This window comes from Pseudophryne corroboree, chromosome 5 (genome assembly GCF_028390025.1).
Source record: "Pseudophryne corroboree isolate aPseCor3 chromosome 5, aPseCor3.hap2, whole genome shotgun sequence".
Lineage (NCBI taxonomy): Eukaryota > Metazoa > Chordata > Amphibia > Anura > Myobatrachidae > Pseudophryne > Pseudophryne corroboree.
The window spans coordinates 104,749,670-104,763,325 of NC_086448.1; the positions used below are offsets into that span (position 1 = coordinate 104,749,670).

The following is a 13,656-nucleotide window of genomic DNA, read 5'->3' on the forward strand; positions in this document are numbered from 1 at the left end:
TTATGCACGGAATTGTAGGTATAAGGACACACATAAGGTATACCGACCCCCTAGACCAGGATATGAACCACATTATGATACACGTAATTGGGATCAGGGATCACATAGGAAAAATTATGAGCCACACGCAGGGGAAACAAGGAGGTATCCACCTAGGAGGGACTGGCAGGTCTCCGAAAATTCTCAGTTACCCCCCTCACATATTGTAGCTGCCAGCGCGCTGCGGGAGGATCACAATATACAATAGGGGTTGGGCCACACCTGTAGTCTGCAGCCAGTGAAGTTGATTGCTAGCCTTGGTAGTGAACCCGAGGTCACAGTTGACGTAGCTGGTAGATCATTACCTTTTCTTGTAGATACAGGGGCGGCCAGGTCAGTGTTAAATTCGACGGTAGGTATGAAAACCACGGGTAAAACAATTTCAGCAATGGGAGTAACAGGAATAGTGCAACACTATCCTTTAAGTAGACCAGCGGAGATTACGATAGGGCCTTTGCAGACCAAGCATTCCTTTTTGCTGGCTGCATCGGCTCTGACTAATCTACTTGGGAGAGATTTATTGTGTAAAATGAGGTGTGTCATATATTGTACTCCTGAGGGTGTCTTCTTGGATATACCCGAGAATCACGTTCAGGAAGTGCAGGATATGTTAGACACCCCACAAAGGTTAATGTCACACTCTGCTGTTATAGACAAGTGTCCATCCAGGGTAGAGGCAATGATCTCCCAGATACCGGAATCCCTCTGGACCAAAGATGGACAAGACACTGGATTGATGGCGAATGTAGCTCCTGTAGTAATGCAAGTAAAAGATGGTAGGATAGCTCCAAAAATCCCTCAGTATCCTCTGAAGCCAGAGGTGGAATTAGGAGTGTACCCAGTCATAGAGCGCTTGCTACAACAGGGCATCCTAGTTAGGACGTCCAGCACTGCCAATAGTCCCATCTTCCCTGTGAAAAAGAGTGGGGGGAGGGGTTACAGACTAGTGCAGGATCTAAGGGGGATAAACAAGATAGTTGAGAGCCAATTCCCTATAGTGCCAAATCCAGCTGTCATTCTCATGCAAATTCCCCCTACTGCAAAATTTTTCACTGACATTGACCTCTGTTCTGCTTTCTTTTCTGTCCCTCTGCACCCTGACAGCCAATACCTGTTTGCATTTACATACAGGGGAGTACAGTACACCTGGACTCGTCTACCCCAAGGTTTCATTGACAGCCCAAGTATTTTCTCCCAGGCTTTGCATGACTGTTTACAATCCTTTCAACCTGAGAGCGGATCAGTTTTAATACAGTACGTAGATGACTTACTGCTGTGTTCTGATTCACTCGAATTGTCCTTGAAAGACACGAAACAGCTTCTGTTTCACCTTTCTAATACGGGACACAAGGTTTCAAAGGATAAGTTGCAGTTGTGCCAGACCAAGGTAAAATATTTGGGACATTGCTTGACGCAAGGCCTTAGACACCTTACCGCTGATAGAATACAGGCGATTTGCGACATGACTCTGCCACAAACCCAGCAACAGATCCGCACTTTTCTTTGAATGTGTGGGTACTGCCGAAACTGGATCCCAGGGTTCTCCATACTAGCTTTACCTTTGCAAGAAATGGTCTCTTCAAACAAACCAGATCGGATCTCTCACACAGATGAGTCCGAACTGGCATTTGAGAGACTTAAACAGTGCCTATCACAGGCACCTGCATTAGGTATGCCAGATTATGGGAAACCCTTTGAATTGTACGGTACGGAAAGTGCTGGGTGTGCGGCAGGTGTCCTAACCTAGAGACATGGTAATGCCAGCAGGCCGGTAGCTTACTACAGTGCACAGTTGGACACCGTAGCGCGGTCTTTCCCCACATGCTTGCGAAGTGTTGCAGCAATAGCCTTGCTAGTAAGTAAAAGCAAAGACGTAGTGTTAGGACACAACCTGACAATCCATACACCTCATGCAGTGTCAGCGTTACTGAACTCTGCCCAAACCAGACATGTGTCATCTGCACGGTTTACAAGGTGGGAATTAGCACTAATGGCCCCTGTAAACATCACCATAAAGAGATGCAGCGCACTAAATCCTGCAATTTATCTGCCAGGTGTGCCTGGACAGGCACAAAGGGTGGAGGATGAGAATGATGTTGAAGGAGGATTTAGTACAGACACTGACACACATAGGCCCTCATTCCAAGTTGTTCGCTCGCAAGCTGCTTTTAGCAGCTTTACACACGCTAAGCCGCCGCCTACTGGGAGTGAATCTTAGCATAGTAAAATTGCGAACGAAAGATTCTCAAAATTGCGATTACACACCTCTTAGCAGTTTCTGAGTAACTTCAACCTTACTCGGCATCTGCGATCAGTTCAGTGCTTGTCGTTCCTGGTTTGACGTCATAAACACACCCAGCGTTCGCCCAGACACTCCTCTGTTTCTCCAGCCACTCCCGCGTTTTTCCCAGAAACGGTAGCGTTTTTTCCCACACGCCCATAAAACGGCCTGTTTCCGCCCAGAAACACCCACTTCCTGTCAATCACACTCCGATCGCCTGAACGAAGAAAAAGCCGTGAGTAAAATACCTAACTGTATAGCAAATTTACTTGGCGCAGTCGCAGTGCGAACATTGCGCATGCGCACTAAGCGGAAAATCGCTGCGATGCGACAAAAATTACCGAGCGAACAACTCGGAATGACCCCCATAATTGTATGGAATATCTGAACCAGACTTTCACTGCAAGACCCGACATTAGTGACAACCCACTGGAAGGCGTAGATTTTACTTTTTACATTGACGGTAGTTGCCACAGACAGACGGACTCGGGAGACCTGTATACTGGATACGCAGTCGTAGATGACAAAGGTATCATAGAAGCTGAGCCCCTGGGCCCACCGCACTCAGCACAAGTCGCTGAGCTGGTTGCCCTAACCAGAGCATGTGAATTGGCCAAGGGAAAGTCAGCCAATATATATACAGATTCTAGGTATGCCTTTGGAGTAGTGCATGATTTCGGGGCCCTATGGCGCCTCAGAAATTTCATGACGGCAGCCGGCACACCTGTAGCGCATGCATCCCACATAAAAAGGCTTCTAACAGCGATACAAGAACCAGACAGAGTGGCTGTTATCAAGTGCAAAGCCCACACTTACAGTCAAGACCCAGTGTCACTTGGTAACAGCCGGGCAGACGAAGCTGCTAAATCAGCAGCCAGCACCCCCAAACAGATTTCACATCACTGATGATATTCAACGCAATCAACACACAAAAATTAAGTGAAATGCAAAATTTGTGTTCTCCACAGGAAAAGGCAGTCTGGAGGTCAACGGGGTATGGCCAAGAGTGCTCAGGACTCTGGACAGATGGACAGGGTAAGCCAGTGGCCCCCAGAGCATATCTTCCAAGCTTAGCTGAGGCGGCACACGGTCTGACACATCTGGGTAAAGCGGGTATGTGTAAGCTGGTGAGAGCCTACTGGTGTGCGCCAGGATTCTCTTCTCATGCGGGTAAGAGAGCAATGACATGTCTTATTTGCTTGAGAAAGAATATTGGAAAGTCAATACCAACAGAACCATCCCATATCCCGCCGACAGACGGCCCTTTTCAGGTAATACAGATTGATTTCATACAGTTTCCACCCTGCAGAAATTTTAAATATGTGTTAGTCTGTATTGATGTGTTTTCCAATTGGGTAGAAGCGTTCCCTGCTGCCACAAATACTGCTACATTCACTGCAAAGAAAATTGTGCAGGAATTTGTGTGTAGATATGGTATCCCTAGAATAATTGAAAGCGATAGGGGTACCCATTTTACAGGTGAAGTATCAGGTTATGTGCAAACTGATGGGAATTAATAGCAAGCTGCACACTCCGTATCGCCCACAGGCGAGTGCGAAGGTGGAGAGAGTAAACAGCACTATTGAGAACAAGTTGAGCAAAGTGATGGCTGAAACTGGATTGTTGTGGCCAGAAGCTTTGCCACTAGTACTGTGCAGCATCAGAACCACTCCCAGGTCCCCCCTTAACCTATCACCCTTTGAGATTCTTGTTGGTCGACAGCCCCATGTAATGATAGACCCCCAGGATGATTTGAAATGCAATAACAAAGTGACTGTAAAATATTTGGTTAAGATGAGCCAGCAGCTGAGGAATCAAAACAGAAATCTAAAGCTGGTGATTCCTGACCTACCGAACAGTAATTGTCATGACATTGAACCTGGGGATTATGTAATGATTCAAAATTTTCTATGCTCAGGTTGCCTCATTGACAGGTGGGAAGGACCGTACCAAGTCTTACTAACCAGCACGACAGCATTAAAGGTTGCCGAAAGAGAGACTTGGGTCCACTAGTCCCACTGTAAGAAGGTCGCTGACCCAGAGAAAACCCGTGACAAAGAGCAGAGTGTAGAAAACATCGTATCACTGGGGTGTCTGTTCCGGGAAGGTTGAGAGGCAGGACTGTTGTCACGGCACCTGAGCGCGGAGAACAACAAGACCAAGAGGTGGTTGTCGCACCAGTTTTTCTTTTTTATCATTTTCTCCATCTCCCACTACCCTCCTTCTCTCCTTCCCTTTTCCTCCCCCTTCTTGTTTCCTTTCTCTTCCCTTAACAAGATGGACTTACCCCAAGAGACTGCGTTCCGGGTTTTCCTGTTAACCCTGTTGTTGACCAGAACAGTCTGTTTCGGTGAGAGTACCAGAGAGGTCGAGAAAAGATCTGGAATGGGTTCTGATGGCGAGGACGGATTTGTAGAATTCCAAGAGCAACACATCACTCGAGCAAAGGCGAGTATCAGAAAACGATCTGGTAGTCAGGGAACTAGGAGGCTCTGTGAAGGGTTATTGGCTGAGGAAAATTGCATTTGTAAAAATTGTGAGAACATAGTTGAGGATGGGTGCATCCAGAGATGTCAGTCCAGCCTTAATATCAACATGGACCGTCATCCATTGAGTGACTACCACTCACTAGTGGGTAAGGTCTTAAACCAGACAGAATGCCGGGTGTGTTCACAAGTACCTCAAGGTCAGAGCAAGTCAGGATTAGTACCGTACCCTTTAGCAATAGATGAGGTACTTGAATTATGGGGTGGGAGACCGGTGGACAAGAAATTTAATATTTCTAGGCCCCCTAGTTTGAAGCTCCACCAGTACCATGTAGATAGATCCTTGGTATGCTTCAACATTTCCAATCTCCGAAAACCAGGAAATTGGGAGGTGACATGGAATAATCAAACCATGGCATTTTCGCATAGAGCTGATAGGATACCCATAGACTCTGAACTTGTACGCCAAATAGCCAACAGTGGAAGGTATTTTCGTTATAGGTATACTCAAGGAAGCAAGACCATGCGGGTTGGAGAAGTATCACCAGGATACTGTGCTCATATCATACAGCCTGATACTTGTACTGAACAGATGAGAGAACTAGGGATTGGGTTTTTCACTTGGAAATTTTGTAATATGGTAATGTCATATTCTGTCCCATATGTTCTCCCCGATGATGCCTATTTCATATGTGGGAGGAAGGTGTATAAGTGGCTTGCCCCAAACTCAGAGGGATTGTGTTATGTTGGAAGAGTGTTGCCAGAGGTCATGACCATAACCCATGATAAGATGAAAGACGTTCACCGCAGTGCTCAGGCTCCTTATACTCATACTCACTATGAACACATCGTCAAAAGACACCTCATAGATAGGACAGAGCACGTAGCCTCTGATTTGATCCACTAATCCACCGGGATTCAATTCCTTCTCGCATTAGACATCACCCGTACTGCCAGAGGAATTATAAATTATAGGTATATCCATGCGCTAGCAAACTTGATAGATAATATCACTGAGATGTATGACGACACCTTCAGGTATACGGGTAGGGAGTTGCAAGCTTACAAAACAGAACTGATCCAGCACAGGATGGTCCTTAATTATATCACAGCTGTGACGGGTGGGTACTGTGTCACTTTGGCAACTCAATATGGTGTGAAGTGCTGCACGTATATTACAAATAGCACTGATGACCCAACCGAGATCATCGATCAGAAGATGGACGATATCTTGCAGTTGAAGTGGGAGTTCCGAAGGAGACACAACCTTACCCTGACTGCTGTGAGTAATGAACTGACCGGCTGGGTCTCATGGTTGAACCCACGCAATTGGTTCTCAGGTTTAGGAGAATGGGCTCAAAATGTTATTATGAGTGTAGGAAAGTTTCTCCTTTGTATCCTGGGAGTCGTCATAATTATTGGCTTGATATTTAGGTGTGTTCGAATTTTAACGCGGCGCAAGCACGGCACACAATTGATGAGTTTAAGGAGCGGGGGCATTGTTACAGCAGCAGATTTAATTTACGACCCATCCATAGAGACAATGTTATGATAAGGATTGCAAATGAATTCCATAGCCCGTTTCTTTCACCCGTTTTTCCTTTGTCTCCCCCTTTGCCCAGATACACCGATCCGGGAAAAGACACCAACTACACCCAAGAATGATTACGAAAATGTTATGTGAATGTATTTTAGATATGTGTCTTATCTTCATCTCTACAACCTTCAGTTAGTGACACACATAGTCGACAGGTGATATCCACACATATTAGCACTCACATATGTTCCCCCCTCCATGTATCATCAACTAAATGTGCACCCCATTTGTTGGAACAAGAAGCCGAAAAGAGCTCGGTAGTGTTTGTTGGCCCACTTACAGACCCTTAATACGGGATGAGAAGGATTTAATGTATACTTCGCAATACCTCGAAGCTTATCTAGAACATATACGGCACGATGATACATGCCCCTCAGACATGGATTCATACATACATGCTTTTACTATCTCACTAGGTCATACATTTCCCACCTACACCTCTCCTCCTACCGTCCAATCATCTGTAGATATTGTATTGTATATTTTTGGGTTTAATGTTTAGATAGTGGCAGTTATTGTTGACTGCCAAAGGGTGGACTGTCAAAGTCGAAAAATATTCCAGTACATACACCACGTACTAACCACACACACATGCCCACCGTGCGTGCACATATCCGCAATTTGCGTATGATCGCTCCCGCGGTCCTGCGCGTGGTATGGGTATTTACGGCGGAGTTTGTGAGCGCATATAGGGTTATCAAAACATTACATATTTAACCCAAATAGTGCACATTGTACACATAGCCCCCCCGCACCTCATCAGCAAGTATCAACAGTTTAAATGATTCCAGGACTAAGGGATTCGCCTTTGCATGATAGGAAGGGACAGACTAAGGTTTTAAGGTTATGTCTAGTATCCAGCTGTAGGGTATTTTAAGGGTAACATTCCGGTGTTGGTTAGAGGAAGATCGCATGTTCCTGCGTATAGTTATGTGCAGAAGTAGAATATAGATATAAACTGTATTTACTATATATTATGTATGCGGCGGGAATCCAGAGGAGACCACCCACAAGAGCAGTTGAGAAAGACATCGCCCACCTTTTCAAATCAACCTATGACCTCTCCTGTAATGTAAAGATGCATCTCTGTGTCCAATGGACAAAGGGATTACAGTATCCATTGTATTGTTTATGGAAGTAGTGTATAAAAAGCCTGTTGCTGCCTGACCGGTCAGAAGACTCTGAACGCTATCTACCTGATGAGCAGAGGACTGGTCCAGGTTGCGCAAACGAATATTCTCACGTATGTACATTGACTGTAGCCATGTTGTATTTTGTAGTGTATAAATTGTATTGTTATCCCCTTCCAGATATATACGCTGAGGTTTCGGAGCCCAGTGTTTTACTACAAATCGGTGTTGTGTCCTCTTTTCCCTGCTAGGGTTTAAAGCGTATTACATACCCTAACTGTATAAGGTTTAAGAGTGTATTGATAAGGTGTGTACGCACTGCGGGTACTTTATACCGTCAGCGCTGCTTAAGGTTTAAGGTGTAACATCATTGCAGTGCTTTGCTGCATAAGGTTTAGAGTGTAATAATATCATTGCATTGCATTACGAATAAGGTTTAAAGTTTATCAAGAGTGTGTGCGCGCGCTGTGTGTACTTTGTACCCCCAGCGCGGCGTTTGTACGCTAAGTCCGTACACGGTATGGGACTCTGTATGCAAATAGCGTACAGAGTGCGTAGCGTGTGTATTAAGTCTAGCGGCCGCAGCGGCTCCATTATAAAAGTGTGTTTAAAGGTATAGCTTTATGGTTTAAGATAATATCGACATTATCAGGCCCGAAAGTCTTCGAAGTAGCCATCTGTGAAGTGAATTCAGACACTGCCATCTTGACTCAAGTGATTCACCAAATTAGGCCATTTGAAAAAGCAGCTTGAGAAATTGCAGATTAAATGAATCAATTCCGCTAAGCATGTCAGCCTTGTAGATCAAGTCCTTTATTCTCTCCGTCAGAATCCTAGGATTGTCAAGATCTTGAAATTAAATCCCTACATTTTGGTGGCCATGTTTGATCCTATGTTATACGTAATGTCTTTGTTTCCAACTGACCCAGGGCCTAATTCAGCTTTAGTCGCAGAAGTGTGGAAATTGCTATTTGGCGATTTCTGCACTTCTGCGCATGCGCAAGGACTTAGATTGCGATCACACGTGATCGCAACCTAAGTCCTGGCAGGGGGCATCATCGCAGCATTGGGGGGGGTGCAATCAAGACAACAGAGTCATGTCCGGAGCATTTGCAGGGCGGGACGTGGCAGCTGTGTGATGTCACATGCAGCCGCTGAGACCCAAAACATGGTGGCCCGGCGACTGGGAACTACCCTTAAGATGCGAGCGCATCGCTGTTTAACGTTATGCTCTTATTTCAGTGGGGGAGGAGGGGGCAGGCTTGCCCTGTGCTGGGTGGCCCCCTGCATGCTAGAGAAAGGAGTTGTAATTTTGCGATTACTCGCAAAACTACAACTCATGCTGAATTAGGCCCCCAGATCTTAAGAGATGCAAAGAGCTCCTGGTGAGCAAGTTGTCGGCTCAAGTGGTACATGACATGACAACGTCTCCTCCTTCAGTTTCTCCATCATCAAAATGAACAACAAATTCCAGGAGGAAATTTTTTCTATGTGGAGAGGGGTCTATTAACTAAGCCCTTGACATAGCTAAAGTGGACAGAGATAAAGTACCAGCCAATCAGCTCCTTACTGCCATGTCACAGGCTGTGTTTGAAAAATGACAGTTAGGAGATGAGTGGCTGGTACTTTATCTCCATCCAAGGGGTCAAAGCAATTGGCTACTCCAGAACACTAACTCTCCCCTCCCGTAGCCTAAACGAAACATTCCATGCCGGACCGTGCAGAATGTTGACATTTGCACAATGTAATATAACTATAGACATTGTGATGTTAACATTATGAATATTGGTGGTCATTCCGAGTTGATCGCTCGTTATTTTTTTTTCGCAACGGAGCGATTAGTCGCTAATGCGCATGCGCAATGTCCGCACTGCGCCAAGTAAATTTGCTATGCAGTTAGGTATTTTACTCACGGCATTACAAGGTTTTTTCTTCGTTCTGGTGATCGTAATGTGATTGAGAGGAAGTGGGTGTTTCTGGGCGGAAACTGGCCGTTTTATGGGAGTGTGTGAAAAAACGCTACAGTTTCTGGGAAAAACGCGGGAGTGTCTGAAGAAACGGGGGAGTGTCTGGGCGAACGCTGGGTGTGTTTGTGACGTCAAACCAGGAACGAAACTGACTGAACTGATTGCAATGGCAGAGTAAGTCTCGAGCTACTCAGAAACTGCACAGAGAAGTCTTTTCGCAATTTTGAGAATCTTTCGTTCGCAATTTTGATAAGCTAAGATTCACTCCCAGTAGGCGGCGGCTTAGCGTGTGCAATGCTGCTAAAAGCAGCTTGCGAGCGAACAACTCGGAATGAGGGCCATTGTAAGCATTGCCATCCCCTAATACAGTAATCGGCTTGCACCTGCAGGGAGCTTTCAAATCCTTCCATGAAAAACTAACATCTACTCACCAAAATAAAATGTCAGCTAGGAAAAATATCCAGCGTGTCCTCATCTCAGCAATGTACCGATCCCTTCTACTATATGTACTGTATTTTGTAATGCTTGCATTACTAAACATGAATTGTGCTGTAATGAACACTTCCAATAATGGGGTATTAACACATTGAATTGAATTTGGGAGAGGGGACAGTGTCAAACATGTAATTCCCAGTATTCATAGATTGTAGTATAATGAAATGAAACACATACAAAGATAAGTTCTCTGGGTTCACACTATGGGGCCGATTCAGACCTGACCGCTGCTGTGAGTTTTCGCACAGCGGGTGATCAGACACAAACTGCGCATGCGTATGCACCGCAATGCACAGGCGCGTCACACAGGTACAAAGCGGATTGCCGCTCAGCGATGGGTTTGTGCCATGGACCCATTCGCATGGGCATACGTAAGGAGATTGACAGGAAGAGGGCATTTGTGGGTGTCAACTGACCATTTTCAGGGGGTGGTTGGAAAAACACAGGCGTGTCCATGCGTTTGCAGGGAGGGTGTTTGACGTCAATTCCGGTCCCGGACAGGCTGATGTGATCACAGCGGCTGAGTAAGTTCTGGGCTGCGCACAGACTGCACAAAATTAGTTTGTACAGCTCTGCTACACATGCGTTTGCACACTTGCACAGCTAAAATACACTCCCTCTGTAGGCGGCGACTATCTGATCACAGCAGTGCAAAAATCGCCTGCTAGCGATCGGGTCTGAATTACCTCCTATATATGACCCATCATATAATATTTGCTTTTCTTCCATAGGATTAACCAATGACCTCACAACAGCCTTATGGGTTGGACTCAATAGTCTGGACTATAATGCAGGCTGGCGATGGGACAATGGAAGTCCTTTTCGATATCTGAGGTGGGCTCCAGGTGAATATTAATGTTTATTTTTTTAAGTGTTTCCTAACTTTTTGTTATGTAAAAAAAAGAACCAATTATTATTACAGTTATCTAGTCTTCCTGTTAGTAAATAGGTCAACTCTAAGAGCGCCAATAGTGGGAGCATGTCAAAGACTAACAGCCACGCTCCCAAATTGATGAGACCATGCATACCTCCCAACATGACCCTCTCCAAGAGCCAGGAGGGACAGAATGCTCTGCTCCTGAACGTCCCTCTTAATTCATGATTGCCATCACCTGTGCTGAAACACCTTTCTTATCTACTAACCCAGGCCTGGCCAACCTGTGGCTCTCCAGCTGTTGTAAAACTACAAGTCCCATCATGCCTTGCCACAGTTTTGCTATTAAGGAATGCTAAAACTGTGGCAGGGCATGCTGGGATGTGTAGTTTCACAACATCTGGAGAGCCACAGGTTGGCCAGGCCTGTACTAACCTGTTCAACACAGGTGTTGGCAATAATAAATTAAGAGGAAAGTCTAGGAGCAGAGCATTGTGTCCCTCCCGGAGAGGGTCATGTTGGGAGGTATGGTCACCATGCCCATTTCAGTGGCATGCCTCCACGGCAACATCTACTTATGGGGCCATAGCCAGTGATTCACAATACGCGTTACTATGCATGACCCCACCCCCACACATTCACTTATCATGGCCACACCCACCTTAGCAAACATAAACATACTGAATCAGAGAGCATCAGAAATGTGTAAATATTAGAGAGGATTGGCTGTTCACATGAATTAAAATGTTCCTTTCAAGTTGTCTCCAAGTTGCTCTGTGGTGCAGTTGCAGGCTAAACAAGCTTTGGGGATATTTGCTGCCACCCGATCTGTAACCACAAGTCGCCGCTAGTGCTGAGGAATCAGAAATTAATTAATATGGCACGCTGTAATAAAAATTACATTAAATAATAATGAATTATTTAAATGTAACATATAAAACATTTCAAAGCCCCCAATGTGTATCACCTCTTCTTTAATCTATGGGGTAGATTTACTAAAGCTTCTAAAAAAGGGCAAGTGGTGCTGTTGCCCATAGTAACCAATCAGATTCTAGATATAATTTCCCTTTTGCATTCTAGGAACTAATAGACAGAATCTGATTGGTTGCTGCAGGAAACAGTGCCACTTGTCTGTTTAAGAAGCTTTAGTAAATCCCCTAAGAGCACTATATTATTTTAAAAGTGCTGCATCGCAAAATACCTGTAGCCACTGGCATATCTATAATGGGTGCAAAGTGTGTGGTGCACACGGGCCCCTGGTTCCAGGGAGGGCCCATACACCGCACACCCTGCACCCATTTTCTTATACTCACCTCTCCATCGGCTCAGTGCTAGCTGCACGGCAGCAGAAATTACTCGGGAAATGGCCGCTGCAGCTATTTTCCGGTAACTTGTGCATGCAAAATTGAGCTGTCCCCGGGAACGCAGTGTGGGCGCCATGTTCCCAGAGACCTGCGCATGCGCAGTAGACTCCAGCACAATGCCAGAGACTACTGCGCCACTGGAGAGGAGGGGGACCAGTCGGAGCTTGCACACAGGCCGCTTTCTCTCTTGAAGCACCTCTGTCTGCAGCAACAAAACCCACTAAGACATGAGGATCACGTCGTACAGACCGATATTTAATCATCTATTTCTAAATAAAGTAATTTTATAATTTTCTGTAGGAAATCCATCAAGTGAACCTGGGACAAACTGTGTGGCGCTAAACCCTGGGAAAGACGCCAAGTGGGAAAGCAGGAAGTGCGGTCAGAAGTTGGGATACATTTGTAAGAAAGGCAACAGCACCTCGTCTTACATCCCTCCATCAGGTAGAAGACAAGTGACTTATGACTGTATGCAGAAACATTGCATGATATTATCACTAACCTTTATATAGTGCTAACACTATATGGGGTATATTCAATTGATGTCAGATCCTTTCCGACGGAAAGGATCCGACATTTCAGTGTTCAATTCGCTTATTAAATTTTTTTTAAAGTCAGATTGATATTGTCGGAAACGGGGCTAAAATCTGTAGGATCTGGTCGCGAATCTGACAAAACACCTGGATCCGCGACTAATCCGCCGATCCACGTGCTTTTCCGACGATTCAGATTTTCTGACTAGTCGGATAAACCGGAGTTTGATTGAATATTAAACTCCCGTTTTTCCGACAAGTCGGGAAATCCGACTTGAATTGAATACACCCTATGTAGCACTCTACAGAGTTTTTTTTTATTTTTTTATTTACACATGATTGGCTGTTTGTCCTGTGGGGATACAGTATGAGAGAATGCAGGGGAAAGAAGGGGGAAGGGGGGGAGAACCCAGAGGACACTGGGGAGAGGATGACGGGGGACCTCATGAGAGGATGTGGGGGGAGGATCCAGAGGACACTGGGGAGAGGATGCCAGGGTACGGGACACAGTATGAGAGGATGTGGGTGGAGGACCCAGAGGTCACTGAGGAGAGGATGCCGGGGTACGGGACAAAGCATGAGAGGATACTGGGGGAGGACCCAGAGGACATTGGGGAGAGGATGCCGGGGTACGGGACACAGCATGAGAGGATACTGGGGGAGGACCCAGAGGACACTAGGGAGAGGATGCCGGGGTACGGAACACAGCATGAGAGGATACTGGGGGAGGACCCAGAGGACACTGGGGGAGAGGATGCTGGGGTACGGGACACGGCATGAGAGGATGTGGGTGGAGGACCCAGAGGACACTGAGGAGAGGATGCCGGGGTACGGGACAAAGCATGAGAGGATACTGGGGGAGGACCCAGAGGACATTGGGGAGAGGATGC

At 45.9% G+C, this 13,656-nt stretch overlaps 1 protein-coding gene across 1 annotated transcript in view; it reads left to right on the forward strand.

Annotated features, from left to right (window-relative positions):
* The window catches only part of LOC134927294 (macrophage mannose receptor 1-like), a 407,906-nt gene that overhangs the window by 71,671 nt on the left and 322,579 nt on the right, over positions 1 to 13,656 (forward strand). The window contains exons 5-6 of the mRNA XM_063921539.1: positions 10,727 to 10,840; positions 12,534 to 12,677. Coding sequence (XP_063777609.1) covers positions 10,727 to 10,840; positions 12,534 to 12,677 — 258 coding nt within the window. The remainder of the gene's footprint in view (positions 1 to 10,726; positions 10,841 to 12,533; positions 12,678 to 13,656) is intronic.